General features: G+C 34.7%; 1 protein-coding gene across 1 annotated transcript in view; it reads left to right on the forward strand.

The window, feature by feature from the left end:
• The window catches only part of KCNH5 (potassium voltage-gated channel subfamily H member 5), a 328,693-nt gene that overhangs the window by 232,394 nt on the left and 74,143 nt on the right, over nt 1–22,156 (forward strand). The window contains exon 9 of the mRNA XM_068523893.1: nt 15,319–15,571. Coding sequence (XP_068379994.1) covers nt 15,319–15,571 — 253 coding nt within the window. The remainder of the gene's footprint in view (nt 1–15,318; nt 15,572–22,156) is intronic.

The following is a 22,156-nucleotide window of genomic DNA, read 5'->3' on the forward strand; positions in this document are numbered from 1 at the left end:
ATAGATAAAAAGTGGATTTATTTAGAGAGAACCACACTCCACAGACAGAGTGTGGACCATCTCAGAAGGCGAGAGCCGCACCAGGGTATGGGATTGTCAGTTTTTATAGGGGTGGGTAATTTCATAGGCTGATGAGTGGGAGGAGTAGTCCAGCTATTTGGGGGAAGGTGTAGGGATTTCCAGGAAATGGGCCATCGCCCACTCTCTGGCCTTTATGGTTGGCCTTGGAACTGTCTGGCACATGTGGGTGTGTCATTTAGCTTGCTGATGTGTTACAATAAGCATATACTGAGGCTCAAGGTCTAGTCCATCTTGGACCTATTTGGTTCTAATCAGTTTATGTCATTGGGCTATGTCATTCTTTTAGAGGTTGTGCCCTGCCCTCTTCACTCCTGTTTTGCATTGAAAACCTCTGTGGGCTTAGTCAGGAAAGCAGTTATACTGCTTTCTTACTTTATTAGATTAGTTAACACAATTTGCAAAGCTAGTATCATTAAAGGATTCATTAACTAGAAAAAAAATAATTGCATAAAGATTTTGTTCAGGCATAAAGCATCACTAAGGACCAAACAAACTCTTCGTCCAAATGAGATTTTCAGTACAGTTTTGAAGTGTCTGGGCATTTAAGAAGATGAAACTGGAATATTTTATAGAGAGCTGTGTTATAAATTGCAAAATTACAGCTTGATTTCCCAGAGCAAAGGGTTTTTTGGCTAAAGCCTTTGCCTTTGTGCTAGAGGCTAATGCCTCAGGTCAGAGGTTTGGCATTTGGTTTACCCTGGGGCAGAAGGACAAACTGTAGTTGTCTCTGATGAGATTAAACTAATCTTCCAGCCAAGGTGGCACATGTAAATCCAGAGCATACAGACAGTTCTCCTACTGAGGGGCATTCTCAAGTATTTTTAGCTTTATGAAAAGTAACACAATAAAAGTGTATTAATGGCACCGAATGCAATGCTCTGTTATTAGTTGATGTTCTAGGGGCTCTGGTTGTTTGAAGGGATATTTGCCCTTCCTGAAAAGGGAGGGAAAAAACTTTTAGTTTTTGTTAATACAAAACTTTTAGCTTTATTTAAAAAAAAACTTTTATTTTGAGATAATTGTAAATCACATGCAGTTGTTAGAAACAACATAGAGCGATTCTACTTTTCACTCGGTTTCCCTCATAACCAGGAAGATGACATTGATATGAATTATCAACCTTATTCAAATTTCGCCAGTTTACACACACTAATTTCTCTCTGTGTGTATGTGTGTCTGTGTTTGGTTCTACAACCAGCAATTTTATCACAAGCATAGGTTCATGCAACCACCACCACAGTCAAGGTACAGGGCAGTTCCATCACAGGGTCCCTCGTGCTATCCTTTCACTGCCACAGCCTCCTCCCTCACCCACACCTTCCTAAATCCTGGCAACCGCTAATCTATTCTCCAGCTCTTTAATATTGTCATTTCAAGAATGCTATATAAATAGAATCATGTAAACTTGTGACATTAGCTTTTTTCATTGTGTGTGTAACTCCCTTGAGATCCATCCAAATCATTGTGTGTATCACTAGTTTGTTCCTTTTCATTATTGAATGGTATGCCACGGCATACATGTACCACAGTTTGTTCAACTATTCACCCACTGAAGAAAATTTGTGTTGTTTCCATTTGGGGCTATTACAAATAGAACTACTATAAACATTCATGGACAGGTTTTTGTGTGGATATTAATTTTCCTTTCTCTGGGATAAATGCCCAAGAGTATAATTGCTGGGTCATATGTTAAGCACATGTTAGTTTTGTATGAAACTACCAGAGTAGATATACAATTTTGTATACCCACCAGCAATATATGCACAATCTATTTTCTCTGCATCCTCGTATCATTTGAGGTTATCACTATTTTTTATTTTAGGTGGGCAGTAATATCACATTGTAGGTTTAATTTGTATTTCCCTAATGGCTAATAATGGTGAACATATTTTCATGTGCTTATTTTTCATCTGTATATTCTCTTCAGTAAAACATTCTTTCATGTCTTTTGCCTGTTTACTAAGTGGATTTTTTTTTTAAATGTTGAGTTTTGGTACTTCTTATATATTTTAGATATTTGTCACTTGTTGGATATATGATTTGCAAGTATTTTTTTCCAGTTTGTCATTTGTCTTTTTCCCAAACATTCCTTAATTATACACTCCTCTGAGCTGCTGCCAATAATGTATTTTCCCTAAAGCTGGCTTCATTTTTGCAACCTGTTCACCTTTCCTTGTAACTTTGACTGACTAGTGAGTTTGTCTTATTTTCCTGGTGAGATAGGCAAGCAACTTGCATGCAAAAACTGTTTGTAACTATTCATTAATGCTACTTCCTATGTATGTTTTACATAAAAATACACTCTATGCCAGTACTATGTAATTATTGAATGAAATTAGGTAGTTGTGTCTCCTGCAGTGTTCTATTCCACACATGGTACAACTTAATTCTATCCAAATTTGCCTAATGCTAATATTTTTAGTGATTGGAAAATGGTGATAGTAATGATTTTCCATATAGTGTTTTATCAGAGAAAGGTACTCACCCACACTACATACACACAAATAACCTATACAAATCATAGACATAAAGATCAATAAGTTTTTACATATGTATATACCATGTAACTGCTACCTAGATCAAGATAAAAACATTTTTGTCACCCCAGAAGGCTCATCCCATGCCATGTCCAGGCAATTACTGTCCCCTCCCTACTCCAAAGAAACCACTATTTAAAAAATTGAGATATAATTCACATATCATAAAATTCACCATTTTAAAATGTACAATTCCGTAGTTTTTCGTAGATTCACATGGTTGTGTAACCGTCACCACTCTCCAGAACATTTTCATCACCCCGAAAAGAAACTTCATCCCCATGAGCAGTAACTTTCTATTATCCCCTCTCCCAAGCCCTTGGAAAGGACTAATCTACTCTCTGTCTCTATAGATTTGCTAATTCTGGACATTTCGTATAAGTGGAATCATATGATATGTGGTCTTTTGTGACTGGTTTATTTCACTTAGCATGTTTTCAAGATTCATCCATGTTATAGCATGTATCACTACTTCATTTCTTTTTAGTGACTGAATAATATTCTCTTGTATGAATTTACCACATTTTGAGTATCCATTCATCAGTTGATGGGCATTTGAGTTGTTTCCTGTAACCACTATTTTGATGCTAAACTTCACATAAGTGGAATTATACAGTATATATGTAGTATTCACTTATATGGATATATCAGCATTTCTCGGCTCATTCTATGGCTGATGGACACGAGGGTTGCTTCTAAGTTTGGGCTGTTATGAATAAAGATGTTATGAAATTTTTGTACCTGTCTTTTAATGAACATATTTACAGACTTCTGTAGTATATATACATAGGGATGAAATTGATGGGTTGTAGTATTGGTAGAAGTTTGGTTTTATTAGAAATTGTCAAAGAGTCTTGGAAGTGGTCGTACTATTTGACATTCCCACTAGAATGGGACAGTCCATTTAACTATCTGATATAGTCCAGTTGCTCCACATATTCTCCAGGACTTAGTATATTGTCAGCCTTTTACATTTAGCCATTGCGGCGTGTGTGTATTGGTATCTAATTGTGGTTTTAATTTGCATTTCCCCATACTTAATGGTTTTGAACACCTTTAAAAGTCATATTATCTGTTTAGATAATCTCTTTTGTAAATTGCCCAACTCTTTTTAAATTTTTTTAAATTAGGTTTTCTGCCTATATCCTATTGATTTGTAGAAGTTTTTCATGTTATCTGAGATAGGAGTCCTTTGTAAGATACATGTATTACAAATATATTCTTTCAATCTAAGGCTTATATTTCATTTTCTTAACTATGAAAATTATATTTATTGTACATGCTTTTAAAAATTAGTTTTAAAATAGTCTGTATGTTGTTTCTTATAATTTGCTTATGCATGAAATACTGCCATAGAAAATATAGGGGGAATATTTGAGCATGTAAATATTCAAGTAACTATACTCTTTTGTCTATTCCAGTTGTCCCAGAGAGCTAAGTTCCTGAGACAAGTTACTAATAGTGAAGGGTATAATTTACAAGGAAGCTTTGTCTGATATTGCTATCCCATTTCAACTATACAAAATAACATTACAGGCTTTATTCAATAAGAACATATTGATCAGGGTCTAGTTTATAAATGTCGACATATTGGGAGAGTGAGTGGAAGAGCTTGGTGTTCTTTGAAAGATTTCTGGTTTTATAGTACATAGACATCTTACACATAAACACACTGCTGTATATACTATATCTGTCATCTATATATGACAGAGTTGTGAAAAAATGTTTCAATATGATCTCAATTGTTCAAACATTGGTATTTTTAATTTTATTTAGTTATTCTTCTGATTAATAATTTCCTAATCTTTTCAAGACAACTTAACTTTCTAGCTGTTATTTTCTGTATGCTTGATTTTATCCATCTGGATACACACATGCACACATATATGGAATTATTTGGAATTAGAAGCAATATAAATAATCAACCCACATATCTTCATTTACTACTCATGACTTCTCTTGACTACCTTTACTTTCTACAGTTTATATTAAATTATATAAATATATTAAATTACATTAAGTAATTTGAAAGAGACCTGATGCATATCTTTAGGAACTGAACGGTAGGTTGAGACATAAGCATTCATAGTCAAAATCATTCTAGAAATAATTGTCACTACTGATTTGGTGGTTCCAATTTCTGTTTCATTCATTTTCTTTGGATAATAACTATCTGTTTGAAAGTAACTTTTTTAAAAAATAAATGTTGTATATATTTAAGGTGCATAACATGATGATTTGATTACATATACATAGTGAAATGATTACTGCAGTCAAGCTGATTAACATATCCATCTTCTCACATAGTTACTATTTATGTTTGTGTGTGGTTTTAAAGGTAAACTTTAAAAACTAGAAATTGTCATACTGAGTGAAGTAAGTCAGACAGAGAAAGACAAATATCATATGATATCACTCATATGTGGAATCTAAAATAAGGGTACAAATTAACTTATCTACAAAGCACACAGTTACAAATATAGAAAACAAACTTATGGTTACCAGGGGGAAAGGGGGTGTGAGGGATAAATTGGGAGATTGAGATTGACATACACACACTACTATATATAAAATAGATAACTAATAAGGACCTACTCTATGGCACAGGGAACTCCACTCAATACTCTGTAATGACCTATATGGGAATAGAATCTAAAGAAGAGTGTATATATGTATATGTATAATTGATTCACTTTGCTGTACAGCAGAAACTAATATAGCATTGTAAATCAACTATACTCTAATAAATATTAATTTAAATAAATAAATAAAGGGATCAATTGCATATACCCACTCTTTTTTAGATTCTTTTCCCATATAGGTCATATCCATGTGGAAAGAACATATTCATGTTTTTTCCAGGCATTAATCAACTTTGCCCTTCCAAAGTAACTCATATGTTAGCTTCAAGAACTGTATATTGATTTTGCCAGTTGCTGAGCTTTATATAAATGGACTTATGTAGAGAATACTCTTTTGTGTCAGGCTCTTTTTTAACCAACATTATGTTGTTGAGATTCAGGTATGTTATGTGTAGTTGTTTCTTCTTTCATCCTTGTTGCTGAATAGCAGTCCATTGTGTGAATATGCCACAATGTATTTATTTATTCTAATGTTTATGGATCTTTGGGTAATTTTCAGTTTGGAGCTATTATGAATAATTCTGCTACACTCTTGTTTATATGGTTTTGTCCATATATATAGACATTTCTGTTGAGTGTATACCTACAAGTTGAATTGTTGGATGTTAAGGTATAATATATATATATATACAGCTCTGTCACCAGGTAATAGAAGTACTAATTCACTTCCACCCACAATGTAAGAGAGGAACTCATTCTTTTAGAGATGCTGGGAGCATCATTTGTCATAGATGACTTTTAAAAAGATCATGTCCAGATTGTTTCTAGGATGGTTTCCAATCTTCTGCATAATTAATCAAATTACTTTTAAAGTATAATTTTAGAAAATATTTTCACATGAGTAAAAGTGTTCTTATTTAGTCAAATATAGGCACATATAAAAATACAGACATGAGATAGAAAATAGAGAACAATAGAAACTCTATATTTCATCAGAGCCCTACCTTTGGAAAGTTAGTAGCCCCAAACAGCAGCTTTAACAAGTTAAAAAATTGGTAACAACTGCTATTTGTTTCTTTTCACTGCTCACTTTACTAGAAAACCAAGACCATGAAAAACTTGGTAGAATTGGTTTTCTGTGTTTTTTAAACAAAAACCTTAGGTCTCACTTTTGTATATGAAGTCTAGTCACAGGAAATTTATCTGTAAAGTGAAACCTTTGGATTTTAATCTATAATCTCTCACTGGTTAGAGCAGTCTTCTGTCGCTAAATATGACCTTTTACTTTTAAACAATGGAAGTTAATTTACTTTGGTTTTATTTCATTACATGGTGCTGAGTTAACTCTCTAGAGGTTTTGATACCCCCAGAAATTGGCAGACTAACATCCAGACAGCTGCTCTCTCTTGGTCCGCATGGCTGCCTGGCTATAGTTAAAAATAGTAATAATAAGGTGAGCTTTCTTTTCTTCCTATAAAATGAATAAGAATTGAATTCCTGTAGAGAGGACTACTCCACTTGTTGGCAGTCTTGAACTCCTCATTCCCAGGAAGGATTGTAAAAATGTTTTATGTGCAAATGTCACTTGCCTGACATTTTCCACTAATTTTCACTAACTTAATACCCACTCAGTTGTATTGGTGAGCAGTGATTAATTAGCAATGCACAACAATTGCATGAAAGGGAGCAGGAATTTTGAAGAATGTCAACGATGACTTCAATGCCTATCAAAATGGCATCAGTGTATTTATTCCATTGCCCTAAGAAAGAAAACGGGATCATCTTCACTAATCAATTATTACTAAAGATAGCTGATACTATATTATTCCTGATACAGGATTTTATAGATAAACAGTAAAATATTTTAGAGCAGTAAGAGACCTCAAGAGGGAGCCTTGTTTAGTTCACTACCTTCAGGCACTTAAAATACAATTATTCCCATTTTCACACTAGAAATTTGTTGTAGATCGACTAGAAGTGGTCCAACTGTGGTCACTGAACTAGGGAGTAGTGGTAGGAAACCACCTCCACTAAGACTAAAGTGTTCCAGCCTCTGTCTCATGTCACTACAGTTCTTTTGTTTCAGGTGAAATTGCCATTTGTTTCTCTTTCAAATGAAAATGGGAGATTTCAGAGAGAGATTATTAAAATCATGTAAGATACTCTCATATACTACCAGTCAAAGTGTAATTTGGTACAACTTGTTTGGGAAGCAATTTGGCAAGAGCCTTAAAAATGTTTTTATACATTACTCACTAATTTTACTTCTAAAAATACTGTCCTTAGACAATCAGATATAGGTACAGGGTATTTGTTATGACTTGATTTATGAAAGGGAAAACTGAAAATCTCAATATCCAGTTATAATGCAATGGTTAAGTGAATTGTGTTATAATGATATTAGGGATTATTATGCAATGATTCAAATTTTGTTTTTAAATCAATATTTCATGGCATGGGAAATGATTATAATATGACATTGAGTGATTATAGCATGAAATAAAACTTTAGAGACTCAAGTTTTATGAAAATGCTATATACATATATAAATATGTATAAATTTTATTTTCTTCTTTATAGTTTTTTGATTTCCCATGTTTTGTATAATGAGTGTTAAAACACATTTTAAAGTGTGTTCCAAGAATGAATAAAAGAGGATAAACCTTCTTCCTTTGACTCTAGTCAACCATTTCCTTAGAGAATCTTGATTTAACTTCTTGGTTTCTAATTAAAGTATGTAGGCTCATTCGTCTAAGCTTTCTCTAAGCACTAATACCATAATGGATGAAAGTGATGGGGGAAGGAATCTACCTGAGTGACATTTATCAAATGTTCTCTCTATGCTAATATCTAGTTCAATCCTTTCAAGATATACACTACAACTTATATATAAAATAAGATGACTTCCCTTTGGCAAATAGTAATGGATAAATAAATAATTTGTCAGTGAATCCTCATGTCTTTACTGACACATTCTATATGCATTCTATTTACTGGAGCTAAAATGAAAGGGTTTAGTTATAAATGGAAACAAATTTGCAAAGATTTTTGTAGTACACTAAGAACAAGAAAACATCAGAAAGTGACAGATGTTATATTTTATTGCTGGTTGAGCTTCACTCAGGAGCATGGCTTAAGAGCTGGAACTCAACAGTTTTGGATTTTGCTAGTAATTTATTGAGAGGCCTTGAGCAAATCACATAACCTTTATGTTATATACATTTGCATTTTCTGTAAAATGGGGCATTGGACTAGGAGCAGTGATTTTTCAAGCTTTTACTGTCTGGAAGCTCCAGGGAGTCAGGCACCATGAGAGTTTTAGCTCATGGATCTGGAGGGCCTGCATAGTAGCCAGCATGTAACTAGCATATAACCAGAGCTCAGTAGCTATGAGTTAAATGAATGAATGTGACCTCTGGAGCCCTGCCTAGGAGTCTGCTTTTCCATCAGAGTTTCATCCAGCATAATTCTGTTTGTATCTGCTTTACATATTGGGCATAAGGTAAGATTTCATTAAAAAAGTAAAGGATAATTTTATTGCTGTAAATAAAATTTTGAAATCTCTAGGACAAAGTCCTTTCAACTCTGTGATAATTTAATGTTACTACAGTGTGCTATTATTTAAAAATACAGATCACAACACCTTTATTCTCATTTTTCCCTTCTATACAATACCAAATTCTATGATAGAGCTGTATATAAATTGTATTTATGACACAGTGAGGGATGGTCTGTTTTTTTTTTTTTTTGATGGATGAATCAGAGGTGACTAGACAGAGAAGGAGATGATGGAATATGCCAGTCAAAAGGAACAGCATGTGTAAAGGCAAACAGCCATGAGCAAACATGGCAACTTTAGAGAGGTGAGAAATATCATGTGACTGGGATGCAGGGTTGAAGGAAGGTAGTAAGGGTTGTGGCTGGAGGAGGCTCCCACCATAGAGAGCCTTGTATGCTTGCTTAGGACTTGAGTTTATCTGGTGGGGAAGCAAGCTTTTAGATATTTAAGAAAGTGAGATAACATGATTATATTTATGTTTTATTAAGAGTTCTCTATAAGGACCTACCATATAGCACAGGAAACTCTACTGAATACTCTGTAATGGCCTATATGGGAAAAGAATCTAAAAAAAAAAAAGAGTCGTATGTATATGTATAACTGATTCACTTTGTTATATACCTGAAATTAACACAACATTGTAAGTCAACTATACTCCAATAAAAAATTTTTTTAGAAAAAAGGGTTCTCTAGTCTCAGTGTTTTTTTTTTGGTTTTTTTTTTTATAGTTAATTTTTATTGGAATATAGTTTGCTTTACAGTGTTGTGTTAGTTTTTGCTGTACAGCAAAGTGAATCAGTTATACATATACATATATCTACTCTTTTTAGATTATTTTCCCATATAGGTCATTACAGACTATTGAATAGAGTTCCCTGTGCTATACAGTAGGTTCTTATTAGTTATCTATTTTATATATAGTAGAGTATATATGTCAATCCTAATATCCCAATTTATCCCTCCTTCCCCCCACCTTCCCCCCTTGGTAACCATAAGTTTGTTTTCTACATCTGTGACTTGATTTCTGTTTTGTAAATAGGTTCGTTTGTACCATTTTTTTAGATTCCACGTATAAGCAATATCATATGATGCTTGTCTTTCTCTGTCTGACTTACTTCACTCAGTATGACAATCTCTAGGTCCATCCATGTTGCTGCAAATGGCATTTTGTTCTTTTTTTATGGCTGAGTAATATTCCATTGTGTGTATATACACACACACACACACACACACACACACACACACACACACACATCTTCTTTATCCCTTCCTCTGTCAATGGAAGGGAAGAAAAAAGACCTACAAAAACAAACCCAAACAATTAAGAAAATGGCAATAAGAACACTTATATCAATAATTACCTTAAATGTAAATGGATTAAATGCTCCAACCAAAAGACACAGACTGGCTGAGTTGATACAAAAACAAGACCTGTATATATGCTGTCTACAAGAGACCCACTTCAGACCTAGGGACACATACAGACTGAAAGTGAGGGGATGGAAAAAGGTATTCCATGCAAATGGAAATCAAAGGAAAGCTGTAGTAACAATACTCGTATCAGACAAAATAGACTTTAAAATAAAGACTGTTACAAGAGACAAGGAAGGACACTACCTAATGTTAAGGGATCAATCCAAGAATAAGATATAACAATTGTAAATATATATGCACCCAACATAGGAGCACCTCAATATATAAGGTAAATGCTAAGAGCGATAAAAGGGGAAATTGACAGTAACACAATAAAGAGTGTGGGACTTTAAAACCCACTTAGACCAATGGGCAGATCATCCAGACAGAAAATTAATAGGGAAGCACAAGCTTTAAATGACACATTAGACCAGATAGACTTAATTGATATCTATAGGACATTCCATCTAAAAGCAGCAGAATACATTTTCTTCTCAAGTGCACAGGGAGCATTCTCCAGGATAGATCACATCTTGGGCCACAAATCAAGCCTCAGTAAATTTAAGAAAATTGAAATCATATCAAGCATCTTTTCTGACCACAAAACTATGAGATTAGAAATCAATTACAGGAAAAAAAAAACTGTGAAAAACACAAACACATGGAGGCTAAACAGTATGTTACTAAACAACCAATGGATCACTGAAGAAATCAAAAAGGAAATCAAAAAATACCCAGAGACAAACGACAATGAGAACATGACAATCCAAAACCTGTGGGATGCAGCAAAAGCAGCTCTAAGAGGGAAGTTTATAGCAATACAATCTTACCTCAAGAAACAAGAAAAATCTGAAATAAACAACTTAACCTTACACCTAAAGCAACTAGAAAAAGAAGAACAAACACAACCTAAATTTAGTAGATGGAAAGAAATAATAAAGACTAGAGCAGAAATAAATGAAATAGAGACAAAGAAAACAGTAGCAAAGATCAATGAAACTAAAATCTGGTTCTTTGAGAAAATAAGCAAAATTGATAAACCTTTAGCCAGATGCATCAAGAAAAAAAGGGAGAGGACTCAATAGTAAAATTAGAAATGAAAAGGGAGAAGTTACTACTGACACCACAGAAATACAAAGGATCATAAGAGACTACTACAGACAACTATATTCCAATAAAATGGACAACCTAGAGTAAATGCACAAATTCTTAGAAAGGTACAACCTTCCAAGACTGAACCAGGAAGAAAAAGAAAATATGAACAGACCAATCACAAGTACTGAAATTGAAACTGTGATTAAAAAATTCCAACAAACAAAAGTCCAGGACTACATGGCTTCACAGCTAATTCCATCAAACATTTAGAGAAGAGTTAACACCTATCCTTCTGAAACTCTTCCAAAAAATTTCAGAGGAAGGAACACTCCCAAGCTCATTCTATGAAATGAGACAAAGATCTCACACACACACACAAAAAAAAAAATTATAGGACAATATCACTGATGAACATAGACACAAAAATTCTCAACAAAATATTAGCAAACCAAATCCAACAACACATTAAAAGGATCATACACCATGATCAAGTGGGGTTCATCCCAGGGATGCAGTGATTCTTCAATATATGTAAATCAATCAGTGTGATACACTACATTAACAAACTGAAAAATAAAAACCATATGATCATCTCAGTAGATACAGAAAAAGCTTTTGACAAAATTCAACACCCATTTATGATAAAAACACGCCAGAAAGTGGGGCATAGAGGGAACCTACCTCAACATAATAAAGGTCATATACAACAACCCACAGCAAACATCATTCTCAATGGTGAAAAACTGAAAGCATTTCCTCTAAGATCAGGATCTAGTCTCAGTGTTGAGGTTAGATCTTTGGAGCCTAAGGGGTATCTGTTATGATACCTCTTGATCTTGGGTTTGATGAAACTGGCATCATAAATACTCAATTTTTCTTTTTCAGACCATGGCATTCTTCCTTTTTTTCACACTTGGTTTGCAGAATTCTAAAAACGACCCCTTATATACAGCCATAGCTCTTCCAAAGAGAAAACTTATTGTCTTAATTAAGAGTCTACTTTGATTTATTTCTATCCTGACATGAAGAAGGGATAAATAATCAACTTGGGAGTCAAATAAAAGAGGTCACTTTTAACTGAATATGTTCTACTGAAATGCAATTTCATTTATTTATAACTATGAGATATCCAATGAGGAATATACCAGTGGAGGTTGGATATGACATTCAAGGCAGAGTACATTGAAACTGGGACCAATGGACCAGGTGTGAGAGTCATCTTGCATCATAACTTTATTTTATCACTTAAAACTAAATTTTGCCTTGCTTAAGACACTTATTAGGGCTTTCATATACAGAAAAAAATAACACTATACTCATATTTTGATGACAGACACATCGTGATAGAGCACATGCTCTGTATACGGATTGGGAAGGAGCTTGCCACTAGGGGTGACTTTGGTCTATTTTAACACTTAGTTTTAATTTGTCACTTTATAACATCTGGACTTTAGTATATCCCGTGAATCAAAATAATGAGGCAATGTCTTAAGGAAAGTGAAAAAAAACTGGAAAGATGCACTTAAAATGCAATAAAAATCCTCTTTTGATATGCCACTAAACAGAGAATATTGCTAACATTGGAAGATTTCATTTGCAGCATGAATCTTGAAAGATATAATTAAAAGGGCATAAAATGACTATTACCAAAATGAATCTAAAACAATGAAAATTCTGTAAGGTAAATGGGATAGAAATAGATTGATCCGTTTTCCCATTAAGCAATTCAGTGCAATGTTTATGCATGTGTGTATGTATTTTAAAATTGCTTTTATGTTTTTTGCTTTCTAGAACCAGTTTCATTTTCAACTTGAGGAAAATATAATATTAACACTAGTTAAAGCTTAAAATGTATTCAGGCTCCTGCTGAAATACTTTCTTAATTCTGCTTGGAACCTCATCAAACAGCCAAGAAACAGAATTCAGGCAGGAGTGGAAAATGAAATAAAAAAAGCAAACTGCTTTTTTAGAGAACTAAAAAAACCAGTAAATTTTGTAGGAATACTCATGTTCAGTAGGGAAAATTAAAACTAGCCTTTCTTTAACTTTTGCCATGTGCAAGACTAAATTGGGCTAACTCAAGTTCTTTCATTTAATTCCTACAATGAACCTATGAAATAAACACTATCATCCCATTTCACAGATGGGGTTTAGAGTCGTTAAATAACTTGCCTTAGGTTACAGAGGCAATAGGTGGTAGATTTGCACCCAGACCCATGTCCTCTTGAGGTTGATCTTTTATGGTACCTCTAAGTCATAAGTAATGACTTCTAGGCAGCATATGCTTCCATGTCACCTTGGCAATGCCCCTATCATAGCACTTTTCTCACTGTATTATAATTGTCTCTTTACATGCCTACCTCCCCCTACTTCATGGTTACCCTACTTCATGGTTACCTCCCCCAAAGCAAAGAGCATCTTATTTATCCTTCTAGTTCCAGGAATTTAATGCAGTGGCCTGCCCCATAGTAGAAGCCCAATAAGCGCTTATTGAATGACTAATATCGTCAGAAGTCACTAAAAGTTAATATAGTAAAAAAAAATTTATATTATTATGGAAAATAACTGATGTGGAAAATGCCAATTGCTTCTATATCCCTGTTAAGTGCTCCTTTCCTTAAAGAGGAACGCTTTCAGAAAGATAGGTGAGCTGATTGCTACTGCATATAGGAATTCAAAGGAGTAAGAAAAAATCCACAAAGATGCTTTTAAGTGATGTGAGATAGTATCACAGTACTAGGAAACGTTAAGGGGAGGGATGCTGAAATCATCATTTAATGAACGGTCTTTACATTTATGATGGGCTCATCTTCTACACATGGAAGCAACCAGCTTTTCGTTTCAAACAGAAATTTCCTTTTCATTGATAGTGAACCCCAATAAGAGGAAAGTCAGGGGATATTCCAAGCCTTAGGTAATTTTTTAAAGGTTAAAATGCAATTAGTACAGGAAAGAAAACCATTTTGTATTAAAACATTATTCAATATAACTTAATGAGGAAAAATCAACTTCGACTTCAGCTTGAGGGATTCAAATTCTATCAAAGAAAAACATTTCTGATTATAAGGAATAGTTTACCAAGGGAGTTGGGAGAGGATTCTAAGTGAGTTTGCACATGCATCTTTAAATTGGGCAGCCCTGACTTCTGTAATCATATCTTGCTTGATGATGCTCTGATGATAATGTGAGGATAATATCCATTTTAATCTGGGTCTTTAATTGCCCTGTCTGAAAGCTACAGGGAATAAAAGCTTTGTACCCCTATCTCTCTAAGCATGTTTCTGCCATTTGTTCCCCCTTCTAAAGGATACTTAGAGCTCATTCTGCCGTTGCTTTCAGCAGTCTTTAGGAGTCAAAGACCCGAATGAGCAAGGGCTGCCATGCAACATGATGTGCCCACCTTGCCGGCATTAACATTGCCAGTTGCCTAAGCCCTACAGAAGGCTGGTGAATATTCTTTTCACTCCCTGAGCATGAATTCATTAGTAAAATGAAAATACATATTTCAGAGTGAAGAAAGCACATTGAGAGTGGAGTTATATAAGCCATGTCAAATTTCATGTCATGTTGCAAAGGTGCTTCTGTTGATTTTGTTGTCTTATAACTGGTTAATACGAATCCACCTCCAATGTGTAGTAAAAGTCCATTATCCTGAATTTTGATTTAGTTACGAAAAAATTCTAAAACAGCAACTAGATAAAATGAATGTTAATGACCTATCTTAGTTGGCTTTTTGATGACCTTATATTAAGTATTTTTCTGAGACACTTCCTGGCCATTTTAAGACTCTGTTTTCTCTATGGTGAGATCCATACCCCCTCAGAGCTTTAGCACATGGTGCTGTATTATAATAGCCCATATGCTCATCAGCCCATCCCACTGGATTTTTAGATCTTTCAGAGCAGAGCTGTGTCTTGTTACCTTTTTCCTTAATACACTGTTTTGCAGACTGTGTCATAGTCAATAAGTATGTTAGATTATTATTATTTTTTTTTTCTGAAATAGTCCCTCTCTATTTTCTTCTCACTTATGCATCTCTCACTTTCTTCAGGTCCTCTCCATCTGTCCCAAGGACATGAGAGCTGATATCTGTGTTCATCTAAACCGGAAGGTTTTTAATGAGCATCCTGCTTTTCGATTGGCCAGCGACGGGTGTCTGCGCGCCTTGGCGGTAGAGTTTCAAACTATTCACTGTGCTCCTGGGGACCTCATTTACCATGCTGGAGAAAGTGTGGATGCCCTCTGCTTTGTGGTGTCAGGATCCTTGGAAGTCATCCAGGATGATGAGGTGGTGGCTATTTTAGGTACTGTGAACTTTCCTAACATAGTAGCAAACGTGTAACAGTTTTAGAGATTTTACTTCTCAGGTTTCTTAAGAGAAATTCCCTTTGCTTGGTGACTTTGGAAATTGGGTCACTGATGAGATGATGAATCTCAGTGAAAACTAGTAATTCCGTTTCAGCAGAGAACATTAGTATTGGTCATAGCTTAATGGGCTGCATGAGGGTTTGATTAAATTTTCTTTGGCTACATAGGGCAGTGCCTTTTAGACTGGAGGTAATCGCAGCCTAAGGTGGCAGTACCTCCATGATGGTAAGTGTGAAAATGGCTTGTGAAATGATTGTCAGTTTAGTAACCTGAGTGTTAGTCTCAGAGGGACAATAGAACCCGTGTAGTTCAACATTTCCTTTTAGAGATGTATAAATTGAGGCCCAGAAAACTTTAGTGACTGGCCCAGCTAGTTAGTAAATGAGTTAGGGCTTGAGTACAGATCTTCTTACTCTAAACCTCTCTGCTTCCTCACAGTGGACCTAAGTAGTGAGCTGAAAGTGATGAGGAGGTAAATGAATTTGACCCAGTGTATTGGAATAATCACAATGCAAGTAAACTTAGGTTTTTAAAGCTGGTTTTGTCCATCTACATTTATGAATCAGGAAAGTTATTCAGCTAATAGTAAATTTGTTCTAAAATTCAGAGACCTGGTAGATAGTTGCACTGATGAAAAAAGGCAGTGACAGAACATGTGAGTGACAAAATTTTTAAAAATTACATGTTTGGGGACAGTGTAATCCATTTTACATTTTATCTTGGTAAAAAAATTGCTAAGTGATATTTTAGATCATTTTCTGCTCAGATATCTGCAGCATGAATTCCACATAGATAAAAAAAGGAAGCAATAATGAGGTCAGAGGAGAATCATTTCTTGTGTTTTTTCAAGTAAAATAAGTTAGAATTGCAGGATGTCAACTCCCTTTTGATCACATTTTTCATGGCTTGTATCTCATGAAAAATGAGCTCAATTTTTAAACTATTGGATTTTTTAGCTACTGAGGTCAACCTACCATAGCTTGAATGCCACTTATTCTCATAAGTAAAGACTGACTGATGTATTTTAGAAACTGCAAAAGCAAAATCCAGCCGCAAAATAAAGGACTGATTTCAAAAAACACAATTACTTGGAAAAGACAGAATTGAGAATTGAGAAACAATGACTCTTCATAGGAAAATAGGTTCAGTAAAATTTGTAAGGGTTACAAAAAATGATTCAGTGTTGCAAATGACTGAACACTATTGTTTGTAACCCTTTCCTTAACTGTTGAGAAATAATATTACATTTATGCATAAATTTCTTTTAGAAACTTTTTATTTTTGATTTTTTTTTTTGCAAGGAAAATGCATACAGTACTTAGAGTCAGCACTCTGGGTGTGTTTAATGCTGCTTAGTGCTTGTTCTGCTTTGTTTCTTGGAGTATAAAGGAGTTATATAATCCTTCATTAAAAAGTGTACATTTTGGAAAAAAAAAAAAAAAGTGTACATTTTGCCAGAACAATCCTTTGTGGTAAAATGGAGTATATACACACTACAACCATTCTTGTTTGCTTAAAGAAGAGGATAAAACACAAGCCCAAAACAGGTGTATTTTTTCCTGCATGTTCATGTCAATGGTGGGTGGGAGAACAGACATAAAATATATTACACTAAAGTGAGTACCGTCATGATAAATTACCTCGGCTGTGCACTCATTGTCATTTGCTTTGCCCCATTTTCTTCATTATAGCTTCACCTTGGTAGATTCTTTTCTAAAAAGATGGATGGAGAAAGCCCTGAGTGTAGTACCTCTGGGCTGGATCTGCTAAGCTGGAATCATTTGCTCAGTGAGACAGACAAAATGTATTTTCTTTTCATTTTAAAATAAAATGGTAGCTGGTTTTGCCCAATGACATAGTAAAAATGAACACAGGGCCCCTGGGTATTGGCCCAGTCTCATCATATATCTGTCATATTTTATTTCTTTGAATGCATGCTTTTTGTTTATCCTCCTCAAAAATCTTGAGATTTCAGAGACTTTTCATCTCTTGGTTTAATGAGTCAAATTATATATACACATCTCTGGCAATCTTTTTTTATCGTGTGGGCCTCTAACAAAGATTAGTTCAGCCAAAAGGCAGTCAGAAGGTTTTTGTTTAAAAAAAAAAAGTTTTGATCTATAAGTGATCTTCCAAAGAGGAGGTAAGTGGGTGGTGGGAGGCATGGGCTCAAAGGGTCACCTAGGTGCCATGGTGCTGGGCAAAGACAGTGTCCTCATGGAGTCTGTGATTTGGGTCATTGGTGGCGAGATAGTCATGGAGACAAGCTTTGGGAACTCTGCCTTGGTGTTGCACCTTCCGCTAATCTGGCGTTATAGGAAGGCAATCTGAGGAGACTGTGGACTAGGAGCATGGACTCACGGTGAGTTTCTGCAGAAGATGGAGTGTGATGTCATACACGAGAGACGACTGCACCACATGCAGTGGTGTGTCTGCCATGGTCTAGATACACCCTTGTGCTCATATGGTTTACAGGTTCCACCCATGAGGCAGCTGAAGTCCGGTGCCTGCTGCCACCTGTGCTTCACCTGAGGGGCTTGGAACCTGACAGAAGGACCTTCCTTAACGAACCAGCTTCGTGACTTGTAGATCAGTCGTCACACCAGCTCCGTTGTCTGATTTCTCAGTGTGGTTTCCACTGGGGACACATGTTTTCAGATTTTTCTAAACCAAAAATACTTTCTTTTACAATTAAAAAGGTTTTTTGTTTTTTTGTTGAACACTTAAGATGCTTTAACAATGTTTTAGGAAAGGGAGAGGGGAAAATAGTAACTCATCAGCATCACTTCTGACACTTTGTGACTGTTCATTCCTTTTCTACTATTTTTTCTTCTTACCTTCTCATTTTTTGGTAGCCTAATTACAAACTTAATGAAAAGTTGCAAGAATTATCAGCATGTGAAATTTGACATACAGCCTTAGGTTTTCTACCTTACTGAGTAAGTTGATTAGGTCTTCAATATCTTTACCTATTTCTTTTTCCTCTTGATCTATTTTTGAACTGAGAGTGGCATGGTAAAGTATTTTATTATTAAGGTGCTTTATCTATGTCTCTTTGTATCTCCTGTAGTTTGTACCTTATAGTGGTTGTTCCTGTGTTATTTGGTGCGCAAATATTCATAACTATTATATCTTCATTTTGAATTGTGTCTTTTAGCATTGAAATGTGTCCTTTTTCATCATGACCCTTATAAGGGTCAGACAGAAACAGCATCCTCTCCCCCATCTCAGTATACCTCAAAAACATGAGAATTTGTTTTAAATTGGTCTGATAAATAGGCCTTGCTCTCTCTTACACTGATTTATTTGCCAGTTGAAAGGTAGAAAACTGAAGTCGTTTTAAAATTGATTAAAAATCTCTGAATCCAAAAACCAGGTGCAGTGCATTCTTTTGGATCCTTGCCTCTAAACGGCCTCTTGGTAGGTACCTAATTCTTTAGTGTGTCAAAAGTGTTAAGGTGTTTAATGAATAAGTTCTGAAGCAGAACTAATTAATGGAAAGATAAAAAATGTAGTCAATAAATACCTTCTTTTTTAACACTGAGAGGTGGCTTCAAGTTGTTTTCTAAATAGGGCCTAGGAAGATAATTGCAGTTCATGTCTTTTTCTAATGTGAAGTTCTTTCAGTTCTTACACCTCCACCTTTTTTTTCTTTTGACCTTCCCACTTTTTATGAAACACAAAGAATTCCAAACTAAGTTCATGATGCATACATAATATTTTATATGCTTTAATATCATCTTTTTAGTTTTTACCCTATAATTATTTAATGTGAACAGAGTTATTGGTATGCCTAAAATAGCCAGGTTACTTTTAAGTGTCTCGACAAAGTATATTGTACCTTATAGAGACTATAAAAATGGCATTTCCCCACTAACTTTAGACCCAACTCCTAAGATAATTTGTTTTGCTGCATTCACATTTTGTCTTTTCTCTTCTGTGTTCACTGATTGTTAGAATCATATGGTTGGAATTATTAATATGAGACAATCTGTATCTAAGTCTTTTAATTGTAACTTTAAATTCCCAAGAGAACTATGCTTGTTTATGTAGAGTTTGGATGGAAGGTTAGATGCTCCTATCAAGTTGGGGGAAGAGGGCATAAGTGAGGAAGGGAAAGACGGAATTAAATGAACTTCATAATATAAAAAGGGTAATTTCTAGAACCTGGGTTAAGATTCCATTTTAATTAGAATCAGTTATTTAGAATCAATTCATCTCTTATAAACATTTGTGCATTATCAAAGAAAACATAAGTTATAGTTCTCAAAATTCAAAATCTACTTCTTATTTTTATTCCAAAAAGAAAAAATCTGAGATGTGAAAGAATAATATTCTGCTGTTTTAAGAATTTGTGAAAATGTGACTTTTGTGTTGTGGTTAAGATTTCTTCCCATATACTTGTTATTAACAGTCGAGTGCTTCACACTTTAAAGTCTTAAAAGGGCTATCCCCAAGCCCCAGAAAATTATTTTCTTTTGCATCCACATTTCTGTGTTTTGAGATGCTGTACTATGAACCAGGTAGGTTTGCTTTACATATTATGATGATGACGAACTTAGTTAATTTAGACATTTTTATAATAGGCAAACCAGTTATTTGCTTTAAAAAATTGCATGCTTATCTTGTTTTAAACTTTCTAAGTAGTGATTAAAACATTTACCTATGGTTTAAATTATACACTTTAGAGTTCCTCAGCATGTAGATTTTTGGATAAAATATAGTCTTTACAATCTGGTAGTTTAGACTTTACTTCAAACCCTCTCCCTACTATCCTTCAAAACCAAGTCTTGTTCGTTCTATCTCTTTGGTGTCTCTTTAACCTATCCTTAATGTCCCTCCCCATGACCACTGCTCTTAAAATTTTGGTTCTGGGTTGTGGCTGCCATCTGAAAAGCCTGTCTACTCTCAATCTGTTATCAACTTCAACCTCCAAATCTATGTTATGCTACCACCACAATAATTTTTCTAAAATATAAAATATCTTATTAGTCTCCTTGTTAGGACTGTCATTTTAGCACCTTGGGGATAAAATGTTAGCTCTTAGCGTGGCCTATGAAGCCATTTAGGTCTTGGTCTTTGCCCTCCTTTCCAGCCTGATTTGTGCTATTCCCTATTCCTACTCTATTTTCACCATATTGAATGGCAGGAAGGTTCCTAAGCACCAAGTTCTCTTACTGGCAAGCTATTGCATATACTGCTTCCTTTGTTTAGAACATTTTTTCTCCTCTTTTTGATTGTCTCTTGCTTCTTCATCTTCTTTTACTCTTTCCCTTCTTGCCCTAGTCTGGATCAGACGCCTCTGTTCTGGGCTTCTACTTCATGCCTACACAGGGTTCTTAGTCTATCTTTTACTTGTTTGTACTCCTACTGCATTGTGAGTACTTGAAATGTCTTGCTTATTTTTGTCTCTCTGTCATCTGTGATAAGACCTCTTAAATAGGTTCTCAGTAAAGGTTCAGTGAGCAAAATTAGCCAGCACTTTGTTTTGCCATTAAGCAGTTTTTATAATTGTTTTAGTTCTGGGTGCCTACAAGAAATGTGCTGTATTCTGTTGCCATTTTCTTTATGTTTTATCTTGAGATACTGACTACCCTCTGTTTCTCTTTCATCTATATGATTTTAGTAAAATGCATTTCCCTAAGACTCTTGCTTTAGCATAGATCTAGTATGGACTGAGAAAATATTTTCCTACTGTTAGTCAGGAAGTTTGAACAAGGAGAATAAGAAGAGATAAATGTTAAATATCTCAGGCCACTAACAACTCTTTAATAAAACACTCCTTCCTTGTTCTCCATCAGGAACTCCCAGTAGCAAGAAAGAATCTAACTTGTACCCTGGTCATTGACCATGGTAGAAAAACTTTATATCTGTGGAAGGGGATTTGACTTTAATTCCTAAAAGTGACATTACTTTTGCCATCAACTGGAATGAATAGGTCTACAAATTAGAATTAATTTTATTAGAAAATTAACATTTAAGAGTTAAAAGGGGCTTATGGAAAGAAAAATCATATGTGTAGTTAGTAATTGAGCTTGCCTATACTTAAGTAAAATTTAAACTCTATAGTAGTGTTTTGATTTTAAGATTCCCTATCAAAATATTTAAAGTATATTTTTGAGAAATGAAATCCAGACCCCTTTGAAAGTCTGATTTAAATACCAATAGTTGTTAAATACTCATTATCTTATAAGCATTATTACATCAAATTCTCTAATTTACTCTGTGAAACAAGTACTTGCTGTAATCATCTTACAGATGAAAAAACCAAGGCTCTGCAGTATCAGGTGATTCGCCCTAGGTCACAGCTAGAAAATAACTGGTGGGTATAGGATTTGAACCAAGACTTATCTGACTCAATGTCCATTCTCTTAACCGTCACATTACAAATGTGATGCTTTCTTTAACAGGAATTTTAAAATGGAATTTTGAAATTATACAACTAGTTGGTTTAATCTTGACAGAAAATGGAGGGCCTATGTTAACTTTACCAAATTGTTTCCTTTTATTAAAAAAAATTT

The sequence above is a fragment of the Eschrichtius robustus genome, chromosome 1, assembly GCF_028021215.1.
Source record: "Eschrichtius robustus isolate mEscRob2 chromosome 1, mEscRob2.pri, whole genome shotgun sequence".
Taxonomy (NCBI): Eukaryota; Metazoa; Chordata; class Mammalia; order Artiodactyla; family Eschrichtiidae; genus Eschrichtius; species Eschrichtius robustus.